The following is a 16,431-nucleotide window of genomic DNA, read 5'->3' as shown; positions in this document are numbered from 1 at the left end:
TAAAGCTACAGTTCATTAAAAATAAGAGGAAAATACAATAGTGTCCCCTGTGGCCCGCAGAAAGAACGTGGCCCGTTTTCAATGACCGCCGACCAATGCCCGGGTTCCAGCTCGACGTAAACAAAACAGCTGATCAGGAGACGCCGGCGAAGGTGGCTGCAAATCCTCTCGGGCGAAAATCACCTAAGATGAAGTTCATTTTAGCCCTTTCTATGTTCTGCCTGGCCTCGGGGGCCGTCGTCAAAGCAGCGGAGGTGCTAAGGCCGAGAGGAGTGCCCTTATCGAGTGAGTTTTATGTTAAAAATGTGCTTGCAACTTCGGAGGAATGTGGCTAGTATTTTCTCGGGGTTCTTCATTAATTATGAATCTCGAATGGCGAGCAGATTTATTGTTATAGCCGAAGTCACGTTACTTGTACAGAATTTATGAGTTGTTTTTACTTCAGCAAACTTTAGTGAATAGTGGCTACCGGTATTGGTAGCGGACATGAGAGGGAGATATACAAAGTAATTTCTAAAAGTTTTATTCTTTGGTATTTAAAGGTGCTGGCCTAGCCATACCAACTGTGGTTTAGCTTGTTTCACATAATCATGTGGTACAAGGTAAACTTTGCCTGTAATGGATAGAATGGTAAAATTGAAGATGCTTTTCCGTCAAGTTGATAATATGAAAGTAAGGTAAATATTCAGAATGCCTTCACGTGACTGATCAAGACAATATTATTATCAATGGGTTCCTCTCTCTACGACCCAAATATTTAGGAATTATGCCACAGAACCCCACCCCCCATACCACAATCTTGACCCCAGTCGCAGGGAGGGCATGTATGGTATGTGTGAAATTGCGGGGTAAAGTATAAATAATGTACAGAAAAGTGGTCATTATATAGTAAAATACAGGAGGCTGCTGCCCCCAATCCCTGCCTTGGATAACAAAGAATCCACCACATAGGTACAGCAGGAGAGAGTGTAGGACAGATTTGACATTGGGTACTCCCACATGGTGGTCACACTCTCTGTCCTACTGTGAATACGTGATAGATTCTTTGTCTTCCAGGGTGGGGGTTGGGGGACGGCAGCACCTCAAAGGGGGTTGTGAAATAATTTAGAGGGGTCATGAGACCCTGCAACCCCATATCTTCTTCCTCCCACTACCCATCCTAATGCATCTAGTACTTTTCGCATGTTCATAGTGTGGAATTAGTTACTGTGATCACAGTACCAAATCAGTCACTATATTGTCTAATGCAGGGGCTGTGTCCCCTGCAACCCCCATCCTGGGAGGATCCTGCCCCCCCAACCCCTGCCCAGGAAAACAAAAAATCCTCTATGTATTCACAGCAGGAGAGAGCATCGGACAGACTTGACATCTACTCCAGTAGAACTAGTCAATAAACATTGCAATATGTTACCATAAATATAGTCACTTTTGCATCATAAAGCCACACTATGTATGCTGTGTAAAGTACTCCACACAGATGATCTTATAATATAGAGGTATTTGATACTGAGAGCAAAGTTCCAGAACCAGGGTATCATGCAAACCCAAAAATCCATACCTAACCTTTCATACCTTTTATTTATTTCCTAGACAGGGAGAGAGTTCTGTGGACTCAGTCTCTGAGTATTGATGAGGAGAGGATATTTTTGTCATTTTGCAGTAAATGAGGCCAGTGCAGCTGTACTTGGGTTGCATATTACTCTATATTTTATGATTTATGCTCTGTGCTTCACTCTTTGTAACATTCCAATATTGAAGATAGTTACTACTTTGTCATGTGTGACCTCACTTCAGAATAACTCATTTTAGTTATTCATGTAGTTACACATGGCAGATTCACTCAGTAAAGCATGTATTTTTACCATATGTAATACTTTGATATACATTTACATATTGACCACTCTAAGATAGGGGAAATCTAATGACGCTATCATAAAGTGGGGGGGAAAAGTGGTATAGTTTTTCACATAGCCATTTGGTACAAGATAAACTTTGCCTGTGGTATTTATCTCTGGATGTCTTGCCTTTTAAAATCAAAACTTTGCATGCATGTTACAAAATAATATATATAGGGTTTCGTATTTTCTACAAAATTTAATAGAAAATCAGTTGTTTACCAGTGAAGGAGGAAGGTTCAAAGCACTGCTGTAAGTATCATGTTTTTATAAATTCTTATTTTCATATCCTGCAAGAAACTCTATAATCAATGAAAAAGCATTAGGTTTCATCAATTTGTTATTCTGTATCATGAAAATCACAATGTCTTCTACTTGTACTTTACTAGAGTCAAATGTTGCTCTTGGTTTATCTACGCAGAAGGCAACTGAATAAAGGGAGAGGCTGAGGTCCTAGAAGAAGGGAAGCTAGGGATTGGTGGTAGCTGTAGTGGTCTCTGGTGGTTAAATGTAGATAAATAAAACATACTAATTTATAATGAAATTGATAAAGCAAACAGACTAATTAAATTGTACTAATTACTCTCTTTGTAACTGAGCAGTTGATCTTTTTATTTTTTATTGAAAATATATCTCTTTTGGAGAGTATATACAAAAGTAAATTTATACATTTATGAAGAACCAGCTAATTAAATCTTTCTGGTTTGTCAGTTTCTCCAGGTGAACAGATAAATTGAACTATTAATGGTGATATAATTTCAGTAGGAGGGATTATCATATCATTCAAGACCAAAATTACAAAGAGACAGTTTTATTTACTTTTATTAAATCCAAAGGGTTTAAGTGGTGGTTTATTCAGATATACTGTTATACAAGTTTTTCTGATTAATAGCTGTTTATAGAACCTATTCAGTGTACTACAACAATTGAACGTTTCTGAAAAACCGTCCTACCTAAGTTGTTAATGACGTTTCTCTTTATTTGTATTTGCAGAAGCTTCTTTTTATGACCCAACAAGAGACTTCAACTGCTTAGATGGCTCAGGAACAATCCCTTTTGCATATGTTAATGATGACTACTGTGACTGTCAGGATGGCAGTGATGAACCTGGTACATCAGCTTGTCCCAATGGTTAGTATACTTGGTCTGCAAATGGCTGGAATGTGTTTCAGATTGTCATATTTGCATTGCATTATTCATCATAGTAGTTTTATCATTCCCTTGTTTTGAGAAATATGAATCATTTTAGAAAGGACCGAATGGCAATGTTTTATCATAAAAGCAATGAAAACTTTGTCACCTCAGGAACTTTTTCCTACTTCTTCCAAGCAATGTAAAGTTGTTGGTGCCTGCTAATGTCAGTGTGTTAGTAAATTAATTTTAACCTAATGCTTCCTTTAGGATTCTTCTACTGCACAAATGTTGGCCACTCGCCCCTCAACATCCCATCATCCAGAGTAAACGACGGTGTTTGTGACTGCTGTGATGCATCTGATGAGTATGCCTCGGTCTCCAATTGTGTTGACACTTGTCGAGAGCTTGGCCGAGCAGCCCGGGAGGAAGCTGCCAAGCAACAAGAGGAGAGACTGAAAGGCTTCCAGATGCGGCAGTCGATGATAGAAGAAGGCCGTAAACGAAAGAAGGAAGCTGAGGTAAATATTTACATGCTGATGGTAATTTCTTCAATTATTTTTGCTGGTTAAGGAATTTTATAACTAGGAAATAACTTACAAGTAGTATATTAGCTGTGTCAATAAAATAGTGTTTGTGTACTTCTGTTGCCTTATCTGTTTCTTCTTTCTTTTAATTCTTTAAATATCTATAACTTGTTTGTTTTTAATGGGAATGAAGAAATTCCTCTAATTTAATTTTTTATTATTATTTTTCTCTCTTTATCACATGAATGAATATGAAGGTTTGCAGTAATCAGTCAGTGAGTGTTCTATCTGTAATGAGGTTATACACTTACCAAGATGTTACTGTTTTTTTATTCTCTCTCTATTGTCTTTTCCTTTCTCTCTTCCTTCCATTCTTTGTTCAAAACTTTGTAGAAGATTCATGAAGAACACAAGTCTAAACTGCGTAATGGGAAGAGTGCCTTGGCAAAGGTTAAGAATCAACTTGAGAAAAGGAAGGAAAAGCTGCGAAGCGGGGATAGAATAGGTAGCAGGAAGAGTAAGAAGTTCCTTGGGAAACCTCGATCAAGGGGGAAGCTACAGTCCAAAAGGAAACACCGGAAGAAAGACGTCCAGGTTGAACAGCCTGTGTTGATTTTATTTATTTTTTCTTTCTTTGTCTTTCTTTTTGGTACAATTTTTCATTTATCCTTTTGTGGGGGAGGGATGAATGTGGTCTCTGTTGTGTCAATACTGGAAGGGATGTTTAAGGATTAAATAAGACTTGGAGTGGATTTTTCTGTTATTTCTGCATGTTGGGCTTGAGATTGTGACTAAGAAAGTACCATTCCTGCAGCCACCCTAACCTTCAAACGATCAAGAATAAAGGGACCAAATTAATTGAAAAATTCCCAAAGGTTGATTCTTCTCCTTTGCCTCTTCTCCTTTTCTGAAATGCGTATCGTTAACCCCTTCTTTACCAGAAGTTGTCGTTGAATAAGCATTCACAGCCTTAAAACGCCCAGCAACAAATGGGACAAAGTTTAGAAAGCTTTTCTACTAGAAATATTTTATTTTCTGATGACCAATAGTATCTGTACATACACTTCAGATGCCAGAATACTGCCAAGATTATTTTGCAATGGATGTAGTTTTACTCCTTATCAGTGTTATATTATATTTTTTCTATCTTTTTCTTTTTACAAGTGTTACTTCTTTTTACATGTGAAACTTTATGGGTATATGCAATCATGAGTACATAAAAATTCATTGAATAGTTTGGATTTGGCTTGAAAATCTACAGTGGCCTGATTGGTATGGCAGAGCAACAGTTTGTTATAGTGTGGGGTGCAGGTCAGTAAAGAAGGGGTTAACGGGATTTGAGCTTAAGAGTTTGATACATTGAATTTCAGTTGTGTGAAAGGATGCATTGTTCAAGACATAAACTATTATTCTTTTTTTCCCTTTGCTTTAAGTATATATATATATATATATATATATATATATATATATATATATATATATATATATATATATATATATATATATATATATATATATATATATATATATATATATATATTATATATATATATATATATATATATATATATATATATATATATATATATATATATATATATGAGACAACTTGTTTCATAGTTTAGAGTCAAAAGAGTAAATTAGAATTACTAATAAATCCAACTTCATGTATTACACTTACCCTAAATTACCCTTCCATGTACTGGTGTACTCCTAAATAGAAATTGATCCATTGGTAAATCATCACTGAAGCTCAACTCATAATTAATCTTTGTATTATTTTCTTCTTAGCCTATTAGTACTAGGACATTCACTTTCTGTTGTGTTTTGTTGCATTTATATGTGCACTTCAGGCATTAGTGGATTAATGTGGCTGATTGAGACTTGCAACACTTTTATCCCAATTTTGTAGACACAGGACAATTAAAGGTCCATTTTGGATTTCATTTCTTTACTCCACCAGTGCTATCCAAAAGCTGTTGATAAAGTGTAACTCCTATTTCTCCAGGTGAAAATAGATGAGCTCAAGAAAGAGAGAGAGGAAGCAGAGGCCGCCCGAAACGAGAAGGAGGAAATCAAGAAACTTGTTGAGGAGCCTGAGAAGGAGGCCCTGGAGAAATACAATGCCATTGAGCAGGAAAGAAAGGCTAAGGCTGATGCAGAACAGAAGGCCAAGGAGGAAGCTGAAGCACGAGAGGCCTTTGCGCACTTGGACAATGATGGAGATGGAATTTTGACCGTTGCTGAACTCCAGTCTCGGCAGACCTTTGATACAAACAGGGATGGAGAGGTGACTGCTGAGGAAGCCAAGGTGATTTAAGTTTATTCTCTTTAATACCTCTTTGGATTGTGATTTATATTGAAACCTGCTGCTATTAGTTCTGTCAGCTTTTTTTGATTTCTTGTATATCCTTTGTACTCTGTAAATTTTTCATTTTATCTGAATTGATATCATTAAGCACTTACTTTTGATATATTTTTTCTTTCAAAGTAACAAAGTCTGATTTGTAGTGTTCACTCTGTCATACTGTAATCAAAAACTGAACTGAGATCACCTCTGATCACCTGAAAGAGCATTCTTTTTCCCCCAACCCCTTCCCAGTTCTACCTACGGCAGGAGGAGACCATGGACTTGGAGACCTTCTTGGTGTCCGGGTGGCCCATGATGCGACCCACGTACAAGATGGACCAGAGGATGTTTGTACCTCCCACCACTGAGGCACCAGCAGAGGCACTAACCCCACCTCCTGTTCCTGGATCTGAGGGCAAGGTGGGTGACTACTGTGAAGGGAGAAGGGTCATGGATTTGAAGATAGTAAATGTTGGAAAAGATTTGTTTGTAAATTGTTCCATTAAGCTCTGAGAACAAGACACATACACAAACATACATATATATTCATACATTTATATATTGACAAAAAAACAAATTATGAGAAGCTATCATTAGAATTAGATGTTTCTACACACACATGCACTTTGTGACTCACAGGCTATGTTTGTAATTGTCACATAGTTCATGTTCAACTGCGTAAAGCATACACAGGCACAAATATTTACAGATAAAGGGAGCATTGTTCCATGAGCCACAAGTTTTTTTAGCATCTATTTTGTCTTAAAATCCATAGGTATTCTGTCGTGAAACCTATATGTGGTACATAATTTGCAGCTATTTATGATTTTGTGAAGAAATTACGAGGAAGCAGATATCAAATACAATTTAGGTTATGGAAATTCAATGCAACTTTTCCAATAAAATATTAAGAAAACACAACAAAGCTCTGCAACCATTATAAGAATGAAGTGCATAATATTCAGTTTTAGGGGATTTGTCACAATCAAAAGGAAAGTAAGATGCATATTACCCAAGAAGACCAAAAGTTCTGAAGATGTGTGTTGTATTGAACTCAGAGCCAGATATTAGAGTATGAAAAACATATTAGTACGTCTCCTTTTACATGGTGTACAACACCTTCAACACACACACTTGTCACCTGCCTGTGTGTTACTTTGTTGGGTAAGGGCACTTCAGTATGATATATAAAATTCAGTAACAATTTATGGTTGGTTGTATATAATTTGTATGTTCCAACTTTTGATACACATATTTGTATTCATTGTGCTGAAGTTCTGTGTTAAATTTTAGTGATATGAAAGGCAGAGTACCAATGTAAAGTCAGTGACACAAGTTGTGATACCCCTAATGGCAAAAGTTAATGGGCATGTGATCACAGATAATGTAGCAATAACCTTTTTTTGTCAGCCACTCGCCCCATAGCACCATGGCTACATGTTTTAATATATATCACAGTAAAAACACATGCCCATATAACCAACTGGGGTATCAGGACTTCCATCACCAACTGTACATAGCTGTATTCCCTCACAGGATGAACAGCAAGGAGAGGAGGATGAACATTTCGATGATGAGGACTTTGACACTGGCCTGGACCCTGAGGTACCAGCTATGGGTGCATGTGGCTTTGGTTTTAGGCTCCTATACTTTACATTCTTAAGCTTTATGTACATATCTTGATTCCCTTCATTTTCAGTACAATGAAAGCAGAGTTTGGATTGTTTTTGTCATACATTTAGAAAAACTATCATTGCACCTGCAATGCATGGCTTCTTAATTGAATCCATAGGCATTTTAAGCTAGGGCTTTTAGTGATATTATTTTTGTTTTAAAGGACATGTTCATCAGTGCATAGATATTAATAGTGGTATTTATGCGAATCATAGAGAAGTCCATATACAAATACTTACTATTTGTCAATTGGCCCTACTACAACTTCTGACAACAGGCAAGATGCCCTGCCCAAGATGCCTCACTTTTATTTTCTTGTACTTGTCTGAGCATGAACACATTTATGACAAGCAAAGAACATCAACTAGATTTGTTTGCTTCAACTGAAAATCTTTTTTTGAGTTTTTTAGATAGTATTTTAATCTGTTTCTTCCTATTTGGTGGGATGTATGCATGCATGTGTGAAAATTCCACTTTCCCTTTTTCTGTATATTTTTGTATGACTGGAGTTGACTCATCTTATTGTTCAGTCTTCCTCCAGTGTTATGATTATGTGAATTTATAATATATGTATAAACCATGTAAGAACATTATATACTTTAGTTCTTATGTGTAGTGTTATATAAATGATTCACAAAGAGTGACCCAGAGTATATTCAGCATTTTGTAATTGTCAATTTTCTGACAAAAATTATGATAAGGCAGAATTTTATGTATTGCTTGCTAGGAACTCCACCCTTAGAAAGTACCATGATACAGGATACTAACAAAGCCTAACCTTTCCCTCTGGATGTGCCAACCAGATATCACGCTACGTCAACTCCAGGGCAAATTGGGAACTCATGTCGGTGAGGGGTTTTACCTCTTGGTGCATGGAAGTCTTGTCTTATACACTATACACCCTACTGCTGCTGTGCACTCCCCTCTCTTACTTCTAATGCATTACTTCATTTCCAGTGTTGTTTCTCCAAGATAATACCCTGCAAAAGATGGCATGCTCAGTGCGTAAAGTGTCTTTACAGCTTTTTTATTTGTTACTGTTATTTAGATACATATATTCTTGTTTCTAATCTTGTAACATCTTTTTACCATATATATGTGGAATTAGATGTTTTTTACATTGCTTCTGTAGATAAATCATGAACATCTCTCTCATGTGAAACCTCAGAATAAAGGTCAGGGATTAACCCTTTGTGCTGGGATGGAATGGTATACATGCCATGTCCACTGTGATTTTTGCTTCTTATTTGTTTCCACACATAGATGGTTTCACAAGTACTTAGTCACAAAGGAGTAGATTTCTAGTTCTACTGATGTCACTTGTTTACCCTTTTCCTTGAAGTCAGACAGGTTTTTAATTTTTTATCGCTATTATTATTATAATAACATTGAAGTTATTGTTATGTCAATAATGATAATAACCACATTATCAATGTTAAAAGCGTTAGATAGAAATCTCAGAAATTCAAGGAATGAGGAAAGCAGGCGAGATCACATTGGGCTTTTAATTGGCTCATTGGGGGACGGACACTTGTGGAGCCGGCTTTGTGTAATGAAATTTGCAAAAACTACAGTGAACAGTACATGTAGGTATGTACAAAGGGTTAAAACACTCAGGAAAAAAAATTATGATAAAAGAAAACAAAGTAAATAATGAAAATAACTGGTCGGCTTCAACTTCATAAATGCTCAAAGTTTTTCAAGAAATATCAAGTCTTTTAAAATAAAATGTAATGCACTTGAAATTTGACAGTTGCAAGAACATGGCAATTGGTAAAAAACTTATTCAACGGATATAATTTCTTATTAAGCTGCAGAAGGTGCTAGCAATTTATTGCCTCAGGTAACCAACCTTGAAGGTAACAGTTTTCCTGGAACTTCCTCATGGTGCTTCCTTCTGGAAGCATGTGATATAGAGTTCCATTTTTATTGTTATAACAATGTGATGTCATTTCTGTTATTATTTATGTACTGAACTTTGGCCAAGGTAATTATGTGTATTTTATGGAGAAGTGTTTCCTTCTCATATAAGGCATAATAATAGTTTGTATACCATCAACCCAGGATGAAGGTGATATGGAAGAGGATGATGGAATTGAAGATTATGATCTCACTGAAGATGATGATGTTGAGGACATACCAAAGGAGGAAGAGGAAGAAGAGATTGACCAGAAATATGATGAAGATACACAAAAACTTGTTGATGGTAAGGGTTTTTTTTCATGGGTATTGATCATACAGACCCCCCCCCCTCACACACACACACACACATTTTCCTGTAATTAGTCTCTTTGTGGAAACTCCAGTGTGTGTAATTGTATTCTTTCCTTCTTGCAGCTGCCAATAAAGCCAGAGAAGACTTTGATGAGGCTGACAGGAGAGTGAGGGATTTGACGAGGGAGTTGCGCTCACTAGAGGAGACTCAAGAGAAAGATTATGGTCCTGAGGAGGAATTTAGAGTTATGGATGGAGACTGTTATGAATACACAGACAGGGAATATACATACCGTCTCTGTCCATTTGATAAGGTATAATTGATGTCACCTAACTGAATATGTAACTTGGAACTTGGTAGGCTGATTTGTTCAGATTGCTACCTATTTGTATACATTTGCCTTCCTTTTAATTTTGGCCATATGTACATTCAGAGAAATACTCCTCCATAGTATATATTTAATAGTAAAATGTATATGCCATTGCTGAATTATCCAGTCGTGTCATGTAATTTTTCTGTGCACAGGCTGTACAGAAGCCCAAGTCTGGCCATGGGGAAATTCGCCTTGGACAGTGGGGTGAATGGTCAGGCCCAGAGGAGGATAAATATAGCAGAATGAAATACACCGGCGGACAGACCTGCTGGAATGGGCCTGCGAGATCAGCAGATGTGAGTAGCATTGGCCCTGAATCTTTGTCTCCGTTGAATGTATTTTTGGTTAATAAAGTGGTTGAGATTTAGATACATATATTTAGAAACTGATATAGATATATTTATCTTTTTGTCTGATATATTTATCTTTTTGCATTTATTGAAAATTGATGAAGTAGTGTCCCTTGATATGTAAAATATTTTTATTGAATATAATGTGGGTATTGTTTATCTGTTTTTTTTTCTCAGCTTTTGGCAATAATTGTTATTTTATTTGTATTGTCATTTGTTTATTTATTCAGATTCTATTTCTTAACATGTGCATCAGCCTTACTTTTTTATGAATTTACAATTATTTTTTACTTTTACTCTTCAGGTCCACATATATTGTGGTGTAGAAACCAGGTTGACAGGAGTAACAGAGCCAAACAGATGCGAATACCTCTTCGAGATGACCACACCAGCTGTGTGTACTAAACCTGAAGACATTAGTGGTGACGAGGGCACTCCACACGGCCACACAGAATTGTAGAAAATGAGTGCGTTTTGGGAAATTTAGATTTATTTTATTACATGGTTTACTTTTTTTTTTCATACATGTAGCTCAAATGTTTTAAGTAATCTTAATTTCCCTTGTAAGCATAATCTAAGTTTTCAGGTTTTTAAAAATAAGAATGTTAATGAGCATGCGAGCTCAAGTGGGTATGAAAATTTTCATATTAGCTCAGGACCAGTGATTTCTTTGACTTTTCACATATATCTTTGGTTTATCAAAATTTATCCATTGATTTTGTTGGATTGTGACTGCCTTATGCAGGATGTGATATATTGGTAATCATTTGTGAAATTTTATGGTTTTGGGTGATTGTCTACACATTATCTTTTGACAAAAATATCAACTAAATTTAATTGGGATGCCAGTTATTGAAAAGATCTTATTATCACAGCATAAAGCATATGTAATTGGTTATTTGCTTCAGAAAATAAGACCTAAAATTTTATTCATTTATGTAATCTAAAACTTTTCAGCTGAACTTACCTATCTGTTCTCTAGCTTGTCGAAAAGAGTCACATTGTGAGTGCTGGCCTGAACTACATGCCTTTTTTAAACATAGGTCAGTAAATCCATTTAGAATGATGTCTGTGGCTGTGATATGTCGTCAGCAGATTCTGTCCCAGTAGAATAAAAGTTGATTGTTTTTTGCAGCATTACACTGAAGAAAAGAACAGAGGTGTGTCTCTGAGATAAATCACTTTGGGCTTTGTATGTTTCACTTGTGTTGATAGATGAATTTCACAGCATCAGTTCAGTGATAGGATGTTGATGTTATTGTTGATTACACAAACAGATTTACACAAAGCATTCCTTTAACGTTTTTACACCAATTGTGACACATTTGTGAAGAGCATTAAATGTAATTGACCAGAATATAATAATGGTTAGTGTATGAATTTTGTGTATGGTAAACAGGATACTTGTACCAGTGAGATAGTACAAATGAATGGAAATGGTTTAGGGACACAGGGCCGGGAGAAAAATCATTCATGTTGGCTTTTCTTCAAGTATCTTTTGTTTCCACCATTTTGCCTGTTTATGCTTTCTTCTCATCTTCTCCTTTCATCTCTCTTTTCACCTGTTGGTTTGTTTAATTTCTGTTTTCTTCTTTATTCCCCTAATGTTATATTCTCATGTTTTTTTTTTTGTGATCTCCTTTGCACTGTTTGCAGGATTTGCTCAGAGCCTTAGATTAACAAGGTAAATATTTTTGCATGAGCCAGAATGTAGGTGAAAAAGTTGAGAAAGTTTGGGGAAAATTTGGAAAAAAGTGAAACATTTGTTACCCTCTAAATGGTTTCCTTTTCATTTGCAAAACAAGAAATGTTTATTCAAGAATGTGTTAACAGTATCACTGCAGTGAAGAGTCCTTGATAATAATTTTTTTATTTAATATAAATGGAGACAGGTTATGTATTCAGCCCATAATTGTTTGAGAGTCCAAGATAATGGGGCAATTGCGATCTCAACATTCCTCTCAGAATATTCTTGATATTTGTCAGTTGTGGTTAATAAAATTTTGTAAAGATCTCCCTGCTTTCCCTTCCTTTTTAATGAAAATGTTTTTGATTGCCGGTGAGTGAAAGTGTATAATGAGGTTTGTAAAGAAAAAAAATAGTTTGTTTAAATTTAATTATACTGAAAACAATGATTCTTATCATAAGTGTACCTCCCCCAAACCTATGTCCGTTGTTGCTGTGGAGACGGAGACTGGGACCTAGTGCTGGGGATCGCCCCTGCCTTGGGCCTCAGTCCTCGGCCCCCCCAATCTTTTGCTCGTTGTTGTTGTGGGGTGGCTTAGAAGATGGAGACTGAGACCCAGTGTAGGGACCACCCTTGCCTTGGACCTCAGCCCTCGCCTTAGCAATTGTGCATGGTCTTTTATTCTCCTCCTTTTCTTTTCCTTCAATTCTTTATCCCTTCTGTCCACTTATCCTAATTGTTCACTATTTTTTATCCTTTTTTCCCACAGTGCTTTTTCATAATGCTGTGTGACCTTTGATATCTGGCACATTTTTTTGTTTTGACCATTCTGGAAATCCACAAACATCGCCTTGTGAACCAAAAAATTTCTTACCTTGGGCTGCACCCCCGAGCCCCACTCTATTACTATATTTTTGATGCAACGTTAGTGACCTTAGATGCTGATGCAGCAGAAATTTTTCTATAAATATTTAAAATCTACTTCATCTCCTCCACCCCTAAAGCTTTCTTTATCTAATTCTCCCTCTTCATAGCCTAGCCAAATCGGATCGAATTTCGTGATCCTCTCTACAGCCCTTACCCTGAAAACTCTCCTCTCTTCCACCCAAAACAAGTAGGCAAAGTTTCCTTCTGCAGCTGCCTTGTTACAGTTACATCTGAATCCCAAGCTAAAGCATTATCATCTATATCATCTATGTTCCCTATGTAATGTCCCTCTTTCAGTTCCACACATTCTGTTGTCCTGTCCACGCTTTGATGCATCGACCTCTCAACCTATCAGACATCCTTACTGAATCTCACACTCTCTGGTTTGACAACCTGTTCTCCTTCCTCAGATGCATACATATCCTTCACTTAATCTAACCCCTCTTACCTAGCTCTACCTTAACCCAAACACTCATCAACTCCTTTACCCATCTTTAACCTTTTTAATATTAATCTAGAATGTTGACATATCACAACGAACTACTAACTCAACCGCCCTTCACTACCCTTTACTGTACCTTCCTGTAGTGCTACATGACCTTAGATGTCTAGCACATTTATTTTGTTTTTAACCATTAATCATTAACCTGACTGACTTCACTGGCAAGCAAATTCCTGCCTATTTACATCCTACCTCAATACTTCTTTTACGGGAACTGGCTCTATCTCCCCGACAAACTGCCCTGTCAACAACGAGGATTGGTCATGTTGTGAAGAAGACCAATTCGCCTGGCTTGTGGACTAGATACAGTATCAGTACATTGCTACACCATTTCCCCTAGATGCGTAAGTTCTCTACCAATAATGCCAAGATTGCTTTCCGAAGACATGACCTCCATAATGTATACATTGGTGGAGAATGCCTCTCTCTCCGATCATATCAACCTCCTCGCCCTCTCCCCGTCAGTGTCAGAATTGCTGGGGTCTAAGGCCACCCTGTTATACATTGCCGCTTCACAGCTCGATGCCGAACAAAATGATCTGCACGGACATGCACATGTGCCAATTAGTGGTGCCTTCCATAATGTATTTTTTAGGGGCCGAGGTAATAAATCTCTTATTCAAACTTGGCCTCGCTTTACGTGAGGCCAGACAGGAAGCACGCAAAGTTTTTCTCTTATTCTCTATTCCAGTATTGTCCTTCGCTCTGCCCTCCCCCTCCCTCCCAGGATGTTTACAACTCCCCCAGTATCTCCTCCTCATCTCGCTTCTATCCCCTCCCTCTCCCAGTGAGATTCTTTTGCCATTCTAAATCCAGACACCCCAATCTCCAACACTATTCCTTGCCTTGAAGTCTAGCACATTTATTTTCCTTTGTAACCATTAACCATTATCCTAAGTGCAAAGTTTAATTTGTTCTTGAATTATTTTGGTGATAACCTATAATTAAAGTTATCAGTCTATAATCACGAAGTGTGATACTAAAGGTGAAGTGCGATATTAAAGAAAATGACGATTATAAACACTTCAAATAGAATGGGTGTTTGTAACGAGGCCCATCTTTACTATTCACATTAAGGAACTCAAAGTTTTTTGTAATGCGTCCAAGGTGACATTTAACATGCTTATATTCTTTGGATTCTATGATCACTGAAGATCCTCGAAATAAGTACCTCACACAGTTAAAAAATTAAAACATCACGAACTTCTGTCTAGTATTTATAAAGAAATTTGATTGCTGAAACATTCTGTGGCCAGAGTTGGTAAGTTTCTTCGTTTTTCCTTGTTAATTGATAACCTTGCAGAATGAAATTTAAAAAATGACATATCGCAGCTCATAAGAATGACCCGGATAACGACGCATATGTATTCCATTTAATCAGAAAGCATAACTCCGAGCTAGTTTACTCGCGAAACAACATAGACACCGCATCGAAAAATGGTTCGTTCGGTTTAAGAAGCATCGAAATGTCCTTCATTCTCTTCGTTCTGCATCGTCGTCATTTCCTTTTCCTTTTTACTACATCACTGGTCTTGTTATCTCGCTGCTTGCGCATCGAACGCGGATGACGAACACCTCCAAAAGCAGGAGGAGGAGAGCAGCTCCGTGCCCAAGGAGCAGCAGGTAGAAGGCGCCTTGGAGATGACTCAGGTTCAGAACCACGATGCCGTCTCCGTCCTGCAATGGCGTTGAAATGAGTTCTCCCTCTCTCACTTCTGCGTGTTTATGTGTGACTCGCGCATTTTATGTATGCTTCAGTTTGTATGTGTATGTACGCATACATTTTATTAGAATTGCGGATTTTATTTCATTCATAACCACCTTACAATGTTATGAATACGGATGTTCAAAAGCATTTGATGAACCAAGAGTAGACTGGGATATAACGTCCTTGTAAATTACCTGAGACAGGCGTTCGGTCGCCTCAACAGCCGAGTCTTTTTTCTGCGCCCTGTGTCTATCAGCATATGCTCTAATGACGTCACGTAGCCAGAAGTCGATCAGCCCTGCCTCTATGAGCCGCTGCTGCAGCATGCATATGTGATGACGAAAGGGGGCACCTTTCCTGTATATGAAATAGAGCGTGTAATAGCACAGATTGTTTGTGTGCATATATATATACATATATATATATATATATATATATATATATATATATATATATATATATATATTTATTTATATGTTTATTTATCTATTTATTTATATGCTTATTTATTTATTTATTTACTTTTATGCTATATATTATATATATATATTATATATTATTATATTTATATATATATATATATATATATATATATATATATATTGTGTGTGTGTGTGTGTGTGAGTGTGTGTGTGTGTGTGTGTGTGTGTGTGTGGTGTGTGTGTGTGTGTGTGTGTGTGTGTGTGTGTGTGTGTGTGTGTGTGTGTGTGTGTGTGTGTGTGTGTGTGTGTGTGTGTGTGTGTGTGTGTGAAATATGTGCGAAAATGTAATAAGTATAAATAATAATAATAACTTTAGATTATGCATTAGATAGTAAGATTAACAACAACAGGCGAAAAAAAAACTCACCGAAATCCCCAAATATCCCCCACATACGAAGGATATTCACTCCTGCTCAGGTGGATGGGCGTGAACCCAAGGGCGTCTGTGAGTCGAGCTGCCACTTGGGTCCGGAGGTTGTACTTGAAGTCGATGAAGGCGTGGCGCTTCTTGAGGATCTTCGCAAGGTGCTCGTCCATGGAGGCGACCTGCGAAACAAACCGACGGCGGAATCAGATATGTTACTTCGTGCCTCGTGTTTGATGTTTACAT

General features: G+C 37.2%; 1 protein-coding gene across 2 annotated transcripts; it reads left to right on the top strand.

The window, feature by feature from the left end:
• The first annotated feature begins 80 nt into the window (after positions 1-80).
• On the top strand, positions 81-12,529 carry LOC119574232 (glucosidase 2 subunit beta-like). 2 transcript variants are annotated; one of them, XM_037921388.1, is made up of 10 exons: positions 81-285; positions 2,889-3,026; positions 3,297-3,547; positions 5,562-5,864; positions 6,156-6,323; positions 7,440-7,508; positions 9,642-9,783; positions 9,915-10,105; positions 10,318-10,461; positions 10,820-12,529. In XM_037921388.1, the coding sequence occupies exons 1-10, from the start codon at positions 96-98 to the stop codon at positions 10,973-10,975; spliced, it is 1,752 nt and encodes a 583-aa protein (XP_037777316.1). In that variant the 5' UTR covers positions 81-95; the 3' UTR covers positions 10,976-12,529. The 2 variants fall into 2 exon arrangements, with proteins under 2 accessions (XP_037777316.1, XP_037777317.1); XM_037921389.1 differs by lacking the exon at positions 7,440-7,508.
• Positions 12,530-16,431: the final 3,902 nt, after the last annotated feature.

Source organism: Penaeus monodon, chromosome 6 (assembly GCF_015228065.2).
Source record: "Penaeus monodon isolate SGIC_2016 chromosome 6, NSTDA_Pmon_1, whole genome shotgun sequence".
NCBI classification, from domain to species: Eukaryota; Metazoa; Arthropoda; class Malacostraca; order Decapoda; family Penaeidae; genus Penaeus; species Penaeus monodon.
The sequence above is the reverse complement of the archived record's forward strand: the minus strand, read 5'-3'. Positions and strand labels throughout refer to the sequence as shown.

Excerpts from the sequence above, each read along its gene's own strand:
- LOC119574232 (XM_037921388.1), top strand. The coding sequence starts at position 96 with ATGCCCGGGTTCCAGCTCGACGTAAACAAAACAGCTGATCAGGAGACG. Across the intron at positions 3,548-5,561 it reads AACGAAAGAAGGAAGCTGAG|GTGAAAATAGATGAGCTCAA; the intron begins GTAAATATTTAC and ends CTATTTCTCCAG. Across the intron at positions 10,462-10,819 it reads GGCCTGCGAGATCAGCAGAT|GTCCACATATATTGTGGTGT; the intron begins GTGAGTAGCATT and ends TTTACTCTTCAG.